The sequence below is a fragment of the Schistocerca piceifrons genome, chromosome 2 (genome assembly GCF_021461385.2).
Source record: "Schistocerca piceifrons isolate TAMUIC-IGC-003096 chromosome 2, iqSchPice1.1, whole genome shotgun sequence".
Lineage (NCBI taxonomy): Eukaryota > Metazoa > Arthropoda > Insecta > Orthoptera > Acrididae > Schistocerca > Schistocerca piceifrons.
The window spans coordinates 1,030,870,971-1,030,891,885 of record NC_060139.1 but is presented as its reverse complement, the minus strand read 5'-3'; the positions used below and the strand labels follow the sequence as shown (position 1 = coordinate 1,030,891,885).

At 41.3% G+C, this 20,915-nt stretch overlaps 1 protein-coding gene across 1 annotated transcript in view; it reads left to right on the top strand.

The window, feature by feature from the left end:
- Positions 1-20,542, top strand: part of LOC124777516 (dehydrogenase/reductase SDR family member 11-like) — a 78,463-nt gene extending 57,921 nt beyond the window's left edge. Inside the window, exons 5-6 of the mRNA XM_047252961.1 lie at positions 2,086-2,238; positions 20,271-20,542. Coding sequence (XP_047108917.1) covers positions 2,086-2,238; positions 20,271-20,312 — 195 coding nt within the window. The 3' untranslated portion in view covers positions 20,313-20,542. The remainder of the gene's footprint in view (positions 1-2,085; positions 2,239-20,270) is intronic.
- Positions 20,543-20,915: the final 373 nt, after the last annotated feature.

Genomic DNA, 20,915 nt, shown 5'->3' with positions numbered 1-20,915 from the left:
TATTGATAAGTGACATTTACAGATTCAGAAAGCCAAAAAAATGTTGTTCACGAAAAGCATAAACAAGATGATTTCTCTAGTTCGTGGAGAGCCCTTCTACAACTTTGAGACTGGAGACGGGAAGAGCATCCTGAAAAGGAAAAGACCAACACCAATCACAGCTGGAATAAAACTTTCAGAAGTCAAACTCGGAAACATCAAAAAGCTTTTATAGCTTTTGTAGCTAGTCTTCCCGACTAGGCGACCAACAGCAAACTCAAATTCTAATCGAGGTTTTACACGAGCAGGCAGGGACACCGCTGCACCTGAAGATGCGGCAAGCGATTTTGAATTAATGGGTAGTGTTGAGGACGATGTCACTTGAAAGCAATTTTCAGCTGATTTCATTTTGTAGAACTTTTTGTTGCTATTTTAACTAAGATGCAAATTCCCGCCAATTTTATTATTTTCCAAATCAGTTTCGGTGGTTTACTAAGATGCAATTACAAGCTTATTTTATTTTCTGTTATATCTTTTGATGTGAAAAACGGAATGGTATATTTTTTTGTAAAAAACCACAATGTTGAGCATTCATGTCTGTTCTCTTTCTGACATTAAATAAGTCAGTTTTTCCCGGTAAAATAATGTTCCCTTCGTGTTTTTATAAGCCAGTTTCGTAGAATTTTCAGATTTTTCTTTGATATAAAAGTGTTGCTTTTATATTCGCAATAAGTAAATTCCACCTTACGTCATTCGTAACTAACACCGAGTAGCGGATTTTGCAGCCGAATATTTTTTAATACGTAACTAGATCGATACATTTGCAAAATCCACTAACTGGATAAATCTGGTGAAAAAAACAGCTAAGTCAATAATTCACTTACGATTTTAACGTATAAAACATAGTTATAGATTTCAACCATTAATACCGTGTATCTAATTATTTTTCACCTATTTTTAGAAAAGAATTGAAGTCTTTAACTTCAATAGTTTGGGTGAGATGAGTTTTTCGGGATACTTCAGTTTCGCTTATCATGCCGTTAGCGTCTTTCGCATCTGGGTTACACATATACAGTACTATTGTATTACGTCCTGCAGTGATGCAACGATCATTTTTGTGTTAGCCCAAATGGGAGTGCATCGTCTTTGTAAGATTTCACTAGGAGAACACAGTACCATTGCGTGCTGTGTTCTAGTTTTGGACTTGCTGCACGTTATAGGAGTGGGACGTGTGATCCTACGTTTGCAAAATGATTGTTGTATCGCTGCAGGATCGTATCGTAATGCAAGAGTATATAATGTCTTTCTTCCTGATGCAGTTTTCATCTACAATGCATTAAGGTGTGAAATGACTGATCAACCAAAAATTGTCATTGCGTAACCCGTTTCTGCTGCCTTCGGTTCAGTTTACTGGTTTTATTGTATTTTCCGTAATATTCTAAAGAAGTGTGGTTGCAATTATTAATGCCGTTTTCCAGGTTTGTGATTACAATTTGAAAATGGCGACTGACTGCGCCAGAAGTAGTTACGCAGCATTTTAAAAATTTCATTGCTTTAGTAACTCTGGCTTGACGACCGTTTATGATGTCAAATGAACATTTTAAATTTGAATAGATTTGTTTAGGTCCTTCTAATTGTAAACCTGAAAATTATAGTTGACGCTCTTCTATTGCCATACATACACGAGTAAAATTAATGTCTTCTCATTATAAACCTGTGACATGAATATCTTTTATACACTGGGCAAAAATATGTTATAACCAATATCACATCGTAAAATGCCAAGAGCAAATTAAAACGATAATCGTGGGTCAAGGTTTCACGTAGAGCGGGCGCTGTATGTAAATGTCAATGGACGCCTGGGGGGAGGGGGGAAAGTGATATTTTTGTCACATAATCATCCATCCTATCTCCTGTAAAAATTCAAAAATTTTGCATACGTAGTTTTGTTACACCTGTATTTTGCACTCATTTTTATTGTAAAATTGCATCATTCTTCAGCTTCATGTTATAATTAGAATCGTATTCCACCGATTTTCGTTCAAAGACCAAATTTTAGTACATGGCTATGCTAGTTGTAACTAAGAAATGAACATTTCATTGCAGCAAATTTCCCCTGGTATGGTGGATACCGAAGGACTGAGGAGATCGTTGCCGAAGTTCGACTTTCCCAAAGAGGTAAAAGAGTCGCCTGCCTTGCATCCAGAGGACATCGCTGACGCTGTTGTTTACATGCTGTCGCGACATCCGCGCGTACAGGTCAGTAGTGGTGTTTCCTACGACCTGCATCCTGGTATCACATTCCGAGCAACTAGATGAAGCTATCAGGCAACAGCTCTGGTATCAAGACGAGTCGCATAAGAGGGAACACATAACATTGCGGCAGGCGGACATCGCACTATTCCGCTACCAGACACTTGTATTGCATAATCACCTGTTAATTTCTTCCCCTTCACTGTTAACGAACGTGACTCTATTTACCATTTACTGCTGTGACATTGCTAATTTCGGATCGAACATGAGCAGGACTTTTTTGACTGAAATTAAAGCCAGTTTTGCAGATGATACACTCTGAATATTTTCACAAAGATCGTACGAATTTAGCATGTATTTAAAAGATTTACTCCATGTACCAATAACCATCGTCATTCCGTTTCATACTCAGCCCTAGCAGTTCCACGAACAGACTCGTACTGCACTGTACTGCCAGCCGTTACATCCAGCTCGCCTTTCGTGACCCTCAATGTCATCCTATCCCCGTTATTATTAGACAAAGGTCTGCCAGATATGACGGAAGACGCTATTTTCATTCTAAGCTTACTGGAAAGTGACGTCAAAATGGCGTATACTCGTCCAGCCAATTTGTCGACAGCTGTCAGGTTTCTTTGTCACATCGAGTTTTCTGGAAGTCGTCATTTTGACGTCACCTTTCAATAAGCTGTATAAGCTTTGAGAGCTGCTAATAGATATGGCACTTCACTCAGTAGAGCTAAAAATAAAATAAAAATATGTCATAGCCCGACGTGTAAGGATACGGGATCCACATAATGCATCTTGTTTAGGATCGCGTCAGTGGCCGGCACTAGAGCAAACGGCAATCTGGAGTGCTGTTTTAATATTTCGAAGGTTGTCGCTTAGACGTCAAGCTATGGAATACTACGAAAAACTGAAAGCGGTCACGACACATCGAATGCACTGACAACGTCAATAGGAAAGTTGCCTACCGTTTATTGATAAACGAATTCGTTATTATTTAAATGGCTTCAATACTGTGCTGAGTTGCGAATGACATTTGATAATACAACATCGCCAGATCAGGCACTCCTATTTGAAAGTTATCTCTACATGACGCCAGAGAGTATCGTATATTAAATTCATGTACAGAAAGATAATATTTTGTTTGTATGCGATGACCAACAAGTGTTGCCGGCCGGTGTGGCCGTGCGGGTCTAGGCGCTTCAGTCTGGAACCGCGTGGCCGCTACGGTCGCAGGTTCGAATCCTGCGTCGGGCATGGATGTGTGTGATGTCCTTAGGTTAGTTAGGTTTAAGTAGCTCTAAGTTCTAGGGGACTGATGACAACAGATGTTGAGTCCCATAGTCCTCAGAGCCATTTGAACCATTTTTTTTGTGTTTTCATCAAATTAATGTTTGACATAAACCTGATGCTGTGCCAGATATGTAAAATGTAATAAGGCACTTGATTAATTTTTTTACCGATTAAAATGAAATTCGTCAATCCAGAACTATGTCTAGATATCTTCACATTATCACGATATCAAAACGTGATTCTTAGATTATAGTTAGTTTCCTGATCGGTACCTAACAGATAACACTCACGAACCTCCATACTACCAATTTTAAATGCAAAATTCAAGAAAACTGTGTTCTTTGAAATACAAAAAAGTAAATGGATCCTTTTTTATACTTCCTACACAGCATCCTATACTGCAGACAGTATTACTTGCAATAGGGGTGTTAGGTTCAACACCACATCCAATAGATGTAGTGGTCTTATAGATGTAGTGATTCCAGTTATTAGCAACATAAAAAATTGCATTCCATCATTCTCTTTTTTTTATTTCATCAAAACAAAGTTGTGACGTCACTGGTTGTAACATAAGTTACTGGTCACACATCTTCTCCTTCTATATTAAAAAAAAACTATCATGAGAGAGCATTATTAAATCCATATCTTACAATATTAAAGATAGACGTTATCTAGTTCATATTTATGGCCTTCCATCGCACATTAGTAATGCATATTATACAATTAATCGGATAGTCTTTGAATATTTAGCCCGGAATTTATTCTTATTTTCTTTGGTTTACAGCTTGAAAAGTGTTACCATCTGTTGCACTACAACAGTACTCAATCCTCTCAGCTTCCATAATGCATTCCATTTCTTGTGCGTGTCAGTACTTTTCTCTAGAATTCGCTTGGCCAGACGGATATTACGTAGCATTTATGAAAATAAATTATACGCGGTTACATTCTGCACTGCGTAGACAAAAGACAACGAAACATAAATTTAGAACTTCGTATATGTACGCATTCGTGTGTACGGCTGTAGGTTGTTACCACATGTGTGTTTCCCGCAACATTCAGGACGCCTTAGACGAACAAAAGAAAAAAACTGGTCCCTCAGAAACGATGTTATCACGTACACTTAATGTTTAACATCTTTTAGTATTAACTTACGGATTCGAATGTCAACATACCTACTGCTTGGATTTTAAATAAAAATCAGTCTTTCGATACCTGCAAGTAGTGAACACATGTTGCGAACGTCTCAGGCCTGACTCCATACTTAGGACGTACACTGGATGAAAGCTAAACCGCTTTGAAAATTTGATCGTCTTTCGTCTTGTTATTCAAGCATTCCTCGAGCGACTTCTGGCGTCAGTCTTGTACTCAGTCTTCCAAGGTCTTCTTTGATAGAGGGTCGCAATCTCGACGTTTTCAGAGTCAGCCAGCTTTCGAAATACATGTAATATGATCACTCCATTGTCTCCTGTATTCTATTAATTCGTTCAGCACGTTGTAAACGTTTAATTCCTTGCGGATATCCTTGCTTCTGATCATGTCTTTTCTAGAGAACCTCTCTCACAGCTCGCAAGTGCCTCAGTCTAGTGGTCTAGGGCTGCAATCGCTATTCTTTTGTAAAATTTTGTTGTTGTAGCCTTCCTCGAATTGTTTCTCAGGAATTTTTGTGTTGGGCCACACATGTGACTGAACTTTCTGTTTTGATGATGGCGTCAGTACCTAAAAGTCAAAATACGTTGTAGATATCTGAAACCTGAAAAGTGTGGCACTTATGATTTATTAGCACTGTTTTGGCTGGTACAAAATTTTTATCCACGAAGTCTATAATACGTATTTGTTTTGCTTTTCAATATTGATAGTTCATTACCTTGAAACGCCATTTTGAATTCGTCGTATTATTACCAAATCGTCGGCATTCAAAGGAGAATTTAAGATTGTGTCAATATTAAAACAGAATATGGTTGTTGTTTGGTTGTTTCACTCTCGTCCGTATAAATATTAAAAACAGTGGGAGTTACACAGCTACCTTGTCTCATCTCTGTTAGTCACAATTTCTTTTGTTATATGACCGTTTAGGTGTACGTTTGGTAGCGTATTTTGGTAGACATAACTGCAGTGCTCCCAGTGGTGTATGCGATACCCTGTCACATTACTGTCCCCAGTTTAGCTTTAGATATATTGTCGACATATTTTCGGAAGTATCACGGGACTTCAGAAAGTAAGTGAGTTTACAGTATCACTGCTCAAAACATTTGTGGACTATTACGACAGCTATTTCGGAAGATCTCCATTTTCAAGTACGACTACGTCGTCCTGACGTATGTATAACATCCGGTGTGGCTATATCTGGTGACTGTCCTCGTTATATTTCAAGTGAAATTCTAAAATATCGATGTTACGTACATTTTGAACTGTTTTATACAGCGTGGCGTAATATTTTGATATAATATTGTAGACATTTCCTATAATTTTTGACAGTTCACACCATACATGTGAACTAGATGACTACATATGAGACACTGCGCTCTCGCCTAAAATCTAGATCTGTAGTAAGAGAGACAGATGGTATTATGCTCGGTGCTGACCTTCTTCCTCTCATTCATTTATTACTGTTTTCATAAAAGAGAGAAAATGCTAATAGAAAGGAAAATTTGCGACTGAAATTTAAGTCCTGGGTGCAGGAGAACAAATTTCTCCTGTTAACTATCTCATGGAAGGAGAGGGGGGAGGGGGGGGCCCACAGATCCACTATTGTTCGGCGAGAGTTTTCAATATGAAGAAAGATTGCCATCGTGTGGCATTAAAGTAATTACCCCAAGTACACTCCGCTACTGCAACCTGTAACATTGCCCTCCCACACATCACTATTAAAATTCTCCGTCTTTGTATAAATTTTGAAAGCTTTGCGAGGCGTAACATATACAAAAGAATAACATTTTACGTATCTTCATTGTCTCTTTGTATAGTCTTGTATAGTCTTGTATAGGGGTACATTCTTGCAACTGAAATTTCGAATTTGTAGATTCTTGATGATTAAATAACAGAATATGATTTGCCTGTATTATTCTTGAAATTTATTCTTCATCACACCTTTCAACATCTCACCGGTTTTACATTATCCACATTAAGATAAAACCAATAATTACATTGTTGATGACAAACTTAGAAAACGTCCGCTTCCATCAGAGGCATTTCCACCACCACTTACATTCGGCGGTACTCACATTATTCCAAAGAGTTTACAAAGCAAAAGAGTTTACAAACTTTCTTTGCAAAAGAAAAATCTTCACAAAATTATATCTTTAGTTTATAAGTAAATCCAGAAATAAATTTCGTAATTAGAGATAGATTGTACAATTAATAACATGAATATTAAGTATTCCAGAAATTTCGTGATTTCAAATATTTTTAAAAGAAGAGTAATTTTATCTGTTAGTACATATCGACTGTAACACATTAATTGCTTTTTTATAGATTTTAGCCGGAAATATAATACATCGCATATAAAATCATAACAAATCTTTTAATGAAACAGCTGAGATAATCTCCACCTACGCAAGAATCGATTGTATAGATAGTACCCGTTATCTCCATAAAAAAAAGATAATGTTAGAGGAGAGAGATTCATTATAAACCCTAAGATCTCTATTTTTGCCTTTAATTTTCATATCTTTTATGAAAATATTAATAAATATCGTTTACTAAGCATTTTTACGGTTTACTTGCAATACAAGTAAAATAGAGCCTGAAGATTAAAAAGGAAGGTTCCACGCACGCTCTCAACCCCACGATCCTCGGATTACCAGAAATTTTCCACTACGAAAACAGCTTCATAGGATGTGCGCTTACATAAATGGCTCATGGCTCGCCATACCCACGCCAGTAATACCGGTTTCAAGGTTCTGTGCCTCAGTCGGTACAAACCTGTCTCTTACAGGCTTACCTTGTCGTCGGTCTCTCTATCTTTCTGTCTGTCCGACTGTTAAAAACCATTTTTCTTAGGAACGGGTAGACGCATCAAGTTGAATGTCATGACATATATGAGGAGCTAAGGGCCTTGGCGGTGTAAGAAAATTGGATCTACCACGTGAATGCAGTCAAAAGTTACGGCCATTTCAGTCACATATTATGATGGTTGCCAATTCACTCATCAAAACCTAAACCCGTTGACCTAGAATCATGAAATTTGCAAAAAAAAAAAAGAAATCTCAGTAGACGTAATGGAAAATATCAGAAAACTTTTAATCTATAATTACATTACGTGAAGAAAATATATTTTAATAATTTGTTATCCACCTGTCTGCCTGACTGTTAAGAATCCTTTTTCTCAGGAATGCGTGGACGTATATAGCTGAAATTGACATCACTTGCTAAGGTCTCTGGTCCCTTGGCGTTCTAAGAAATTTATCCTTGTAAGTCAACATAATCAGAGGATAAGGCTATTTATGTCACTTATTTATATATTCGCAAACTCAATTGAACCGTACAGGGTACTTATCGTTGACCTACATTCAAGAAATTTGGCGTGTAGCAATATTTCATAGCAGAAGTGAGGAAATAAATCCGACAATTTTTAATTTGTAATTGTATCACATGAAAACAAAAATTTTGTCATCTGTTTTCCGACTGCCTGTCCTGTTGAGGAATAGGTAAACGTATATCGAGCCTGTATCGATATCGGTAACGGGCAAAAATCGCCGAAATTCTCGATTCCCGGAATGGATGAACTGTCTACAGGATGTTCCCGTAAGAGCGTGCAAAAATGTAACAGGACATAGAGAATGCACCACTGAATAATTTGAGGTAGGGAACCTGGGATGGGAGAAACCATTTTACGGAGATACTGAAGTAAACTTGTCTGCCGTTTTGTCCAGATTTACTGTTTTCTAGCTTATTTGCAACTAACGTGCGTACAAGATTACGGGGTACTATGCCGTTTGTTTAGATGTACATTCTTTATTTCCGAAAGGAAACAAGGAGGACGAGCCTGAATACTAGGAAGTCGTGATACAGGTTTTGTTTACCTTACTTGTCCATAAGGTGGCTCTGTTGTATCGTATTTACATTGTCTCATGACGGAACGTTCCATGACTCATCGACATACCCATTCATTACCCAGTGCTATTCAGGGACGTACTTTACTACATGATGGAGCAGTACCGGAACAGTTTCGCAGAACTCACTGACATGCACTTTCTGTGTATGGGGAAGTATTTTGCAATACTTTAGCTGCTGAAAGGCTCTGCAGGGAAAGGTTCCTTAACAGGCCTCTCTCGATCGACAAATGCGGGAGACTGGTTGAAAAGAAGAAACGACAGACCTGGCATCATGAGGACCGCTCGCACACCCGATTTTGAAGCGGAGGTGCTGAAACGTGTTGCAGCGGACTCCGCTACAAGTACTCGTCCTATTTCACGCCAAATGGGCGACGCACCTTCTAGCGTCTGCCGAGCACTCCACGAACAACAATTACACCCACATAACCCACAACGGATCCATGCACTAAGGGTCGCGTTGTGTCAGTGGATGCACCAACAGTGGATTGATCGACCAGATTTCCTCCAAATCGTGCTGTTTACTGACGAGACCTCATGCGACCGTGATGGTGTTTCGAACAGCAGGAACAACCATGTGTAGGATGAGGGAAACGTCCACGCTGTAGTAGGGTCACACAATCAAGAAAGTTTGGTGTGAACATCCGGACCGGCATTTCAGGTGACAATCTCGTTGGGCCATATCTTCTACCTGACCGTGTGAATGGCCACCTGTATTGGAGGTTTGTGCAAAGAGTTCTACCTGAGTTGTTGGAGAACGTACCCTTGGCTGTTCGTGAGAGGATGTTGATACAACATGATGGTGCATCGCCTTGCTTCAATGTGGGTGTCCGCAACCATATCAGTGCTGCATTTTCTGGTCGCTGGATTGGAAGGGGAGGTCCTGTCCGATGGCCTGAGAGGGCACCTAACCTGAATCCCCTTGCTTATTTCTTATGGGGATATCTAATGTCATTTGTCTGTGGGACCCCAGTGGGTACGGGGAAGGAATTAAGTACCAGAATTGTAGGTACCTGTGATATGATTCTAAACAGACCAGGGATGTTTGTTAGGCTGCGCCAGAATCTTGTTCGCCGATGTCATAGTTGCATTGAGGTTGATGGCTGTCAGTTTCAGCTTATTTATGGAGATAGAGTACAAATGGTACACACATCAAAAACAGTTTTACATCACCCGGTTCCCAGAATTCCTGAAGATAGGCGATGACTGTGGATATTGTATCAGACATAGTTCCTTTGACTGTTCAGAGATGTCAGTAAATCCGCCCAAAGATGTAAACAACCACGCATTAGCAGTGCCTATTAGAAGGAGGGGATACGAAAGCCAATCAATTCCAGTCATTCCACCAAAAAGGAGGTACACGGCACATGTTGTCTGTCGTTCAACCCTGCGTAGATGATCAATACCGCAGTTCGATCGCGTCCGCATTGTCACTTTGTGCCAAGAAGGGCTCTCCAGGCGTTTCGGACATGGAGGGCATACAGAGAGACAGGAAATGTAGATGATATACCTCGTTCAGGCCGCCCAAGGGCTACTACTGCAGTGGATGACCGCTGCCTACGGATTTTGGATCGGAGGAACTCTGACAGCGACGCCACCATGCTGAATAATGCTTTTCGTGCAGCCACAGGACGTCGTGTTACGACTCAAACTGTGCGCGATAGGCTTCACGATGCGCAACTTCACTCCCGACGTCCATGGTGAGGTCCACCTTTGCAACCACGACACCATGCAGCGCGGTACAGATGGGCCCAACAACATGCCGAATAGACCGTTCAGGATTGGCATCACCTTCTCTTCACCGATGAGTCTCCCATATGACTTCAGACAGACAGTCGCCATAGACGTGTTTGGAGGCAACCCGGTCAGGCTGAACGCCTTAGACACACGAGTGAAGCAGGGTGGAGGTTCCCTACTGTTTTAGGGTGGCATTATGTGGGGCCGGCGTACGCCGCTGGTGGTCATGGAAGGTGCCGTAACGGCTGTACGATACGTGAAAGCCATCCTACGACCGTTAGTGCAACCATATCGGCAGCATATTGGTGAGGCATTCGTCTTCATGGGCGACAATTCGCTCCCCCATCGTGCACATCTTGTGATTGACTTCTTTCAGGATAACGCCATGGCTCGACTAGAGTGGCCAGCATGTTCTCCGGACATGAACCCTATCGAACATGCCTAGGATAAATTGAAAATGGCTGTTTATGGGCGACGTTACCCACCAACCACTCTGAGGGATCTACGCCGAATCGCCGTTGCGGAGTGGGACAATCTGGACCAATAGTGCCTTGATGAACTTGTGAATAGTATGCCACGAGGAATGTAAGTAAGGGGACGTGCTATGGGTATTTAAGGTACCGGTGTGTACAGCAAACTGGACCACCACCTCTGAAGGCCTCGCTGTATGATGGTACAACATGTAATGTGTGGTTTTCATGAGCAATAAAAAGGGCGGGAACGATGTTTATGTTGATCTCTATTCCAATTTTCTGTACAGTTTCCGGAACTCTCGGAACCGAAGTGATGCAAAACTTGTTTTGATGTGTGTAGATTCATTGTGTTAATGATGGTATCTGCAGTTAACTATAACTAACGTACATAAAAAATAGACATATTATTTTATTCCCATTATCTCCTTAAGCTGATCCTAAGTCCCCAGGTTCGCTACGTCAAATTGTTCAGTAGAGCATCCTGACAAATTTTTGCACGCTCTTCCTGAAACCCCCTGTAGGTAGGCCTACATAATTAAATTTGTACGGAACCCTCGGCTCGTGAGTCCTGCTTGCCCTTACTTGGATTTTTTTTTTCTAGACTCTTGTCCGTCTGGAGCTCCCACTTGTCACTTTCATCTCTGGCCAAACATTATATATACTATAAATGCGGACGAAACCGGTTATAACGACCAGACACGTTTCCCTTGTAAGTAGGATTTCAAGGGTTATTTCGCGTCTACGTTCAGGCGTTTGCCAGTTCTGGTCTTGCAGCATCTCCCGAACGCTCTACAATGGGTCAAGCAAACCTGTCAGTATGGAAAGGCTTTTTTTTTAATTACCGCTACCAGACAAAAATTTTGTCAACTATTGTGTTACTTATTTACTTAGCGACATGTTTCGAGGGTTAAACCTCACCTTCAGGCTAAATGGCACTACAAAAACAACTTTACAATAAGGTCATACTGACACTACATAGTCTTTTCGTAAATGCTCTGGACATCTTTGTTCTTCTGGCGTGGCGGTCTCGTTGTGATGCGTTGCGGTGTATCCATTTCCGTGACCCTCTTGTCACTGTTCACAAATTATCACTAACATGGCAGTAACTTAGGAACACGATCACAAACAGTTCTGTAGTGCAGTGATGTTTCACTGCAGCTAGAAACCTAGCGTGGATTTTAGTAAGAGATGCCTTTAATAGCTGCCACAATGAAACTCTGCCTCTAAAACTGAGAGAAAATTGATAGAGTCGTAAGTAAAGAACAACCACGGCAAGGGACAAACAACACCTTCACTGCGCAACAGCAATGTCAATATTACCGATGACAGGGCCACTAAGGTGACTTTATTTCACAGTTTTCCGAGATTCCATCACCAAAGAAGACGAAGTAAATGTTCTAGAATTCAAATGAAGAATAACTTAGAAGTACACTACAGGCCATTAAAATTGCTACACCACGAAGATGACGTGCTACAGACGCGAAATTTAACCGACAGGAAGAAGATGCGGTGATATGCAAATAATTAGCTTTTCAGAGCATTTACACAAGGTTGGCGCCGGTGGCGACGCCTACAACGTGCTGACATGAGGAAAGTTTCTCATACACAAACAGCAGGTGACCGGCGTTGTCTGGTGAAACGTTGCTGTGATGCCTCGTGTAACGAGGAGAAATGCATACCATCACATTTCCGACTTTGATAAAGTTCGGATTGTAGCCTATCGCGATTGCGGTTTATCGTATCGCGACATTGCTGCTCGCGTTGGTCGAGATCCAATGACTGTTAGCGGAATATGGAATCGGTGGGTTCAGGAGGGTAATACGGAACGCCGTGCTGGATCCCAACGGCCTCGTATCACGAGTAGTCTAGATGACAGGCATCTTATCCGCATGGCTGTAACGGATCGTGCAGCCACGTCTCGATTCCTGAGTCAGCAGATGGGGACGTCTGCAAGACGACAACCATCTGCACAAACAGTTCGACGATGTTTGCAGTAGCATGGACTATCAGCTCGGAGACCATGGTTGAGGTTACCCTTGACGCTGCATCACAGACAGGAGCGCCCGCGATGGTGTACTCAACGACGAATCTGGGTGCACGAATGGCAAAACGTCATTTTTTTGATGAATCCAGGTTCTGTTTAAAGCATCATGATGGTCGCATCCGTGTTTGGTGACATCGCGGGACACGCACATTGGAAACGTGTATTGTCATCGCCATACTGGCGTATCACCTGGCGTGATGGTATGGGGTGCCATTGGTTACACGTCTCGGTCACCTCTTGTTCGCATTGACGGCACTTTGAACAGTGGACGTTACATTTCAGATGTGTTACGACCCGTGGCTCTACCCTTCATTCGATCCCTGCGAAACCCTACATTTCAGCAGGATAATGCACGACCGCATGTTGCAGGTCTTGCATGGGCCTTTCTGGATACAGAAAATGTTCGACTGCTGCCCTGGCCAGCTCATTCACCAGATCTCTCACCAATTGAAAACGTTGGTCAATGGTGGCCGAGCAACTGGCTCGTCACAATACGCCAGTCACTACTCTTGATTAACTGTGGTATCGTGTTGAAGCTGCATGGGCAGCTGTATCTGTACACTCCATCCAAGCTCTGTTTGACTCAATGCCCAGGCGTATCAAGGCCGTTATTACGGCCAGAGGTGGTTGTTCTGGGTACTGATTTCTCAGGATCTATGCACCCAAATTGCATGAAAATGTAATCACGTGTTAGTTCTAGTATAATATATTTGTCCAATGAATACCCGTTTATCATCTTCATTTCTTCTTGGTGTAGCAATTTTTGTGGCTAGTAGTGTAGATACCTTCAGCATGGTGTATCAGCTTAAATCAATCAAGGAAAGACGTTCGGTCTGAATTTTGTATCAGGCAGGTTGCTGTCAGAATATACTGATACAATAGCTCCATATTTAGCAATCAAAGACAACCGGTCGCTCGACCAAAGATCCCTACTTGAAGTCTGAAAACCTGTACAGATCACACCAATACTCAAGAAAGAAAATAGGAGTAACCAGCTGAATTACAGATACATATCAGTAACGTCGATTTGTAGTAGGGGTTTGGAACACATACTGTTTTCGATCATTGTGAATTACCTCCAAGAAAACGATTTATTGACTAAACAGATGTAGAAGTTATTTCCTGCATACCCTCGAGTAATGTGGTAGTACCCTTGTTGTGCATTAGTGACCTAACAGGCCATATTAATTGTAAGCTCAAACTTTTAGCAGATACTGCAGTTACCTATATTGCAGTACTTCTACAATAAAAGGATTTATTGACAATAACTCGTTTTCTTGGAGGAATACTTCATTATAGATAACTGCATCGTCTGCGAAAAGGGTGAGGCTACAATTTGTATTGTCTGCTATGACACTGATACACAACGTAACAGCACGTAACGCAACACATTACTCGCGGGCTCGCAGGGAGTAAATTAAACATCTGTTGATGACCCTCCATACAATATAAAATAAGGCGTACTCCCTACCAAGAAATATCCCAGATAATATCGTTCTTGTGAAACAAGACTAGTTCTCATTCACACGAAGCAGTGAGTGCTATCGGCAGTGTACGGAAGTTAATTCCATATTTCTATATATCCAGAAAGCTTTTGACACCGTCCCTCACAAGCAGCTTAAAATCAAAGTGAGTACCTGTGGAGTATCGTCTCAGTTATGAGACTGGATTCGTGATTCCTGTCAGAAAGGTCACACAGTTCGCAGTAATTGCTGGGAAGTCACCAAGAAAAACAGAAGTGAAATCTGGCTTTCTCCAAGGCAGTGTTATAGGTCCTCTGCTGTTTCTAATCTGTATGAACCATTTAGGAGGAAATCTGAGAAGCCCTCTTAGATTGTTTTCAGATAATGCTGCCATTTTCTATCTTGTAAAGTGATCAGGACCAATTGCAGAATGATTTAGGTGTCTGTATGCCGCGAAAAATGGCAGTTAAATCTAGATAATGAGAAAATGGAAGTCATCCACATGAGCACTAAAAGGAACCTGCTAAATTTCGGTTATGCGATAATTAACACAGATCTAAAGTTTGTGAATTCTATTAAATACTTATGGATTACAGTTACGAATAATTTCAATTGGAGCTATCACACACACTATGGGATGAATAGTAGCCGATTGAAAATGACTTACAAGTTCGTGGCGCCCTCCGTCGGAAATGCTGGAATTCAGTATGGTGTTGGCCCACCCTTAGCCTTGATGACAGCTTCCAATCTCACAGGCATACGTTCAATCAGGCGCTGGAAGGTTTCTTGCGGAAAGGTAGCCCATTCTTCACGGACTGCTGCACCAAGGAGAGGTATCGATGTCGGTCGGTGAGGCCTGGCACAAAGTCAGCGTTCCAAAACGTCCCAAAGATGTGCTACAGGATTCAGGTCAGGATTCGTGCAGGCCAGTCCATTACAGGGATGTTATTCTCGTGTAACTACTCTGTCACAGGCCGTGCATTATGAACTGGTGCTTGATCGTGCTGAAAGATGCAGTCGCCAGCCCCGAATTGCTCTTCAACAGTGAGAGGCAAGAAGATGCTCAAAACATCAGTGTAGGCCTGTGCTGTGATAGTGCAAAGCAAAGCAACAAGGTGTGCAAGCCCCCTCCATGAAAAATACGACCACACCATAACACCACGGCCTCTGAATTTTGCTGTTGGCACTACACACGCTGGCAGATGACGTTTACCGGACATTCGCCATACTCACACTCTGCCATCGGATCGCCACACTGTGCACCGTGATTCGTCACTCCACACAACGTGTTTCCACTGTTCAGTCGTCCAATGTTTACGCTCCATACACCAAGCGAGGTGTCCTTAGGCATTTATCCGCGTGATGTGTGGCTTTTGAGCATCCGCTCGACCATGAAATTCAAGTTTTCTCAACTCCCGCCAAACTGTCACAGTACTTGCAGTGGATCCTGAGACAGTTTGGAATTCTCGTGTGATGGTCTGGATAAATGTCTGCCTATCACACATTACGACCCTCTTCAAATGTCGGCGGCCTCTGTCAGACAACAGACGAGGTCGACCTGTACGCTTTTGTGCTGTACGTGTCCCTTCACGTTTCCTCTTCACTATCACATCGGAAACAGTGGACCTAGGGATGTTTAGGAGTGTGGAGAACTCGCGTACAGACGTATGATACAAGTGTCACTGAAGCATCTGACCACGTTCGAAGTCTGTGAGTTCCACGGAGCTCCCCATTCTGCTCTCTCACGATGACTACTGAGGTCGCTGATATAGAGTACCTGGCAGTAGATGGCAGCACTATGCACCTAATATGAAAAAAGCATGTTTTTGGGACTTTCCGGATACTTTTGATCCCATAGTGTAGATAATGTTGCAAGGAAAGCTAACCCAAGACTCCGATTTATTGACAGGACACTTAGAAGATGCAATAGGTCTACTGAAGAGATTGCCTACCCTATTCTTGTCCTTCCTCTTTTGGAGCACAGCCGCGCGGTGTGCGATCCGTATCAGATAAGATTGACGGGCAACATCGAAAAAGTTCAAAGAATGGCAACTCGTTTTGTATTATCGTGAAGGAGAGAGTGTCACGGATATGAGAAGCAAACTGTGGTGGCATTCATTAAAACAAGGACGTTTTTGTTGGGATAGGATCTTTTTACAAAATCTCAATCACCAACTTCCTCTTCAGAGTGTGAAAATATTTTGTGGCGTCCACCTGCATACGGAGAAATGGTCGTTGTAATAAGATAAGGCAAGTCAGAGCTTGCCCGGAAAGATTTAAGTGTTCGTTTTTCTCGCACGCATTCGAGAGTGGAACGATAGAGAGATATCTTGAAGATAATTCGATGAACCCTCTCATAATTTATGGTGTATTGCAGATTTATCATTTATATGTAAATTACGCCTCCCTAGTATTCAACCGATCAAACGAAGTATCCCATTTTGTTTACCATCGACTGAGTCTACAAGGTCGTTACATTTCATATCTTCGCAAATTGTTACGCCCAGATATGAGTTGACCGGTTCCATCAGTAACTCACTAATATTGTAGTCACCCATTACGTTTTTTCGTTTTGTGAAGCCCCAAATTTTACATTTGTGAACATTTAAATCAAGTTACCAATCTTTGTACGACTTTGAAATCTTATCAATATCCGACTGAATATTTGTGCAGCTGTTTTCAGACAGAACTTCATTACAGATAACAGCATTATCTGCGGGATGTGTGAGGTTACAATTAATACTGTCTGTTACGTCACTGGTATAAAACTTGAACAGTAAGGGTCCCAGTACATCACTCTGGCGCGTGCCGGAAGTAACTACTACATCCAAGATAAAATGAGGCCTCCTCCCTACCAATAAATCCCTAATCCACTCATTAATTTCTTCCGATAACACAAACGATCGCATTTTGGATAAAAAGAGTATATGTGGTACTGAGTCAAATGATTTTCGAAATCAGAGAAAACTGAATCTACCTCACTGCCTCGATCCATGGCTTTCAGTGTCTCGTACGTGATAAGGGCGAGTTCGGTACCACTTCGTACGTTGTAAGAGTCACCCTGAGACACAAGGATCTCACAAGTGCTGAACACTTCATCCACTTCCTGATCGATTTTTCTTATAGTGGAGAATACACTTTTGCGTTGGATATTTGTCGTTGCCTCTACACCAGAACTATGACGTATTCCTTCAAAGCTATAGGGGATATATTATAGTTGACACCCTGGCGTCAAATTTCTCGTAATATCAATCTATACTACAAAGACAAGTCATCGTTTTACTTTATAAACAAAAGTCTCGAAATGTGCTTGACAGTTAACTTAAAATTTTTACGCAATACCCTAATGAACATTCGACCGGTCTATAGGCTATATATTTTTCAACATTTAAATATAAGTGTAATATATATTTGGGAAAAGTTTTTACCAAAAATGAGAAACGTTTTTGATCGATTTACTTCAAATTTCACACGATACTCTAAAGAAGATTCAGACGGAGATATGTTACATATTTTTAATGTACATAATATATAAATATATATTTAATATAGAAAGGGGAAATGTTGGATGCAAAAATCCTGAAAAGTTGTTGACAGACTTACTACAAATTTCACGACAGTGATATAAATTCAGATGGGCATGTGCTATATGTCTTGTTGTAAACGACAATAACGACAATTTACAGGTTTTCTATTTCAACTGATTGCATGAAGAAAAATGCTGTGCTGTGTGCTACATTGATCGTGACCAGGCCAAATATCTTACGAAATAAGTGTCAAACGAGAAAACTGCAAAGAACGAAACTTGTCTACCTTGAAGGGGGAAACAAGATGGCGCTATGGTTGGCCTGCTAGATGGCGCTGCCATAGGTCAAACGGATATAAACTGCGTTTTTTTAAAATAGGAACCCCCATTTTTTATTGCATATTCGTGTAGTACGTAAAGAAATATGAATGTTTTAGTTGGACTACTTTTTTCGCTTTGTGATAGATGGCGCTGTAATAGTCATAAACATATGGCTCACAATTTTATACGAACAGTTGGTAACAGGTAGGTTGTTTAAATTAAAATACAGAACGTAGGTACGTTTGACATTTTATTTCGGTTGTTCCAATGTGATACATGTACCTTTGTGAACTTATCATTTCTGAGAACGAATGCTGTTACAGCGTGATTATCTGTAAATACCACATTAATGCAATAAATACTCAAAATCATGTCCGTCAACCTCAATGCATTTGGCAATACGTGTAACGACATTCCTCTCAACAGCGAGTAGTTCGCCTTCCGTAATGTTCGCACATGCACTGACAACGCGCTGACGCACGTTGTCAGGCGTTGTCGGTGGATCACTATAGCAAATATCCTTCAACTTTCCCCACAGAAAGAAATCCGGGGACGTCAGATCCGGTGAACGTGCGGGTCATGGTATGGTGCCTCGACGACCAATCCACCTGTCATGAAATATGCTATTCAGTACCGCTTCAACCGCACGCGAGCTATGTGCCGGACATCCCTTATGCTGGAACTACATCGCCATTCTGTCATTCAGGGAAACATCTTGTAGTAACATCAGTAGAACATCACGTAGGAAATCAGCATACACTGCACCTTTTAGATTGCCATCGATAAAATGGGGGCCAATTATCCTTCCTCCCATAATGCCGCACCATGCATACCATACATTAATCCGCCAAGGTCGCTGATGTTCCACTTGTCGCAGCCATCGTGGATTTTCCGTTGCCCAATAGTGCATATTATGCCGGTTTACGTTACCGCTGTTGGTAAATGACGCTTCGTCGCTAAATAGAACGCGTGCAAAAAATCTGTCATCGTCCCGTAATTTCTCTTGTTCCCAGTGGCAGAACTGTACACAACGTTCAAAGTCGTCGCCATACAATTCCTGGTGCATAGAAATATGGTATGGGTGCAATCGATGTTGATGTAGCAATCTCAACACCGACGTTTTTGAGATTCCCGATTCTCGCGCAATTTGTCTGCTACTGATGTACGGATTAGCCACGACAGCAGCTAAAACACCTACTTGGGCATAATCATTTGTTGCAGGTCGTGGTCGACGTTTCACCTGCGGTTGAACACTTCCGGTTTCCTTAAATAACGTAACTATCCGGCGAACGGTCCGGACACTTGGATGATGTTTTTGAGATTCCCGATTCTCGCGCAATTTGTCTGCTACTGATGTACGGATTAGCCGCGACAGCAGCTAAAACACCTACTTGGGCATCATCATTTGTTGCAGGTCGTGGTTGACGTTTCAACTGCGGTTGAACACTCCCGGTTTCCTTAAATAACGTAACTATCTGGCGAACGGTCCGGACACTTGGATGATGTCGTCCAGGATACCGAGCAGCATACATAGCACACACCAGTTGGGCATTTTGATCACAATAGCCATACATCAACACGATATCGACCTTTCCCGCAAGTGGTAAACGGTTCATTTTAACACGGGTAATATATCACGAAGCAAATACCGTTCGCACTGGCGGAATGTTACGTGGTACCCCGTACTTATACGTTTGTGACTATTACAGCGCCATCTATCACAAAGCGATAAAAGTGGGCCAACTAAAACATTCATATTTCTTTACGTACTACACAAATATGTAATAAAAATGGGGTTTTCTATTTAAAAAACGCAGTTGATATCCGTTTGACCTATGACTGCGCCATCTAGCGGGCCAACCATGGCGCCATCTGGTTTCCTCCTTCAAGCTAGACGAGTTTCGCTCTTTGTAGTTTTTTCGTTTGATGCTTATTTCGTGAGATATTTGGCCCGCTCACTATCAATGGACCACCCACTATATATGTGTATGTATGTGTGTGTGTGTGTGTGTGTTTCAGAAGTGATGGTCAGTAATTCATACATAGAAAGTACAGACCAATTTTTTGTGGAAATTACTTTGTTGATGATTGTTAGTAATATTTCAATTTATTTTGTTTTATTTGCAGGTCTATGAAATGCTGGTCATCCCGACTGCAAGTCCACTATAAAACGAACTCGCCTTCTCATCACCTCCTGCATAATACGTACATCAACCAGAAGATATGGTAAAACTGACGTGATAATTGTGTGGAATTTGCTTCGCGAAACAAAATGAGAAAGTGGGAGCAAAATATTGCTAGTAAATAAAACATGCCTAAGACAGTTCTCGTCTTGCACTTTACACGTAATGAGACATTTGTAATAGAAGGGTCTCATGAAGAGATATCGATTAGTTGTTCTTTCGAGTTGTATCAAGCTCTCAAATAAAGACGGCATGTTGAAACCTCCTGTCTGCGTGTTATAAATTTAATAAACCACACTAAAAGTGTTCACGTGTGTGCACGTTCTTGTGCGTGATTGGTAGTTTACTGACGAGTGAACCAGTAACCGACTACTTATCAAAAAGTGATTCTAAATGCTAACTTAAATATTCTTTGTAGAACGTCATTACTAAGCCCTAAATAGCAGGCGCAAGTATGTATTGATTCTTGTTGAGAATATTTTAGATCAAAATATCGTCTACACGTGCGTATGACATTCTATTTAATTTCGTTTGCTACGTAATAAATGTGATTCCGATGTATGGATAACCATAAAAGTTATCGTTATAG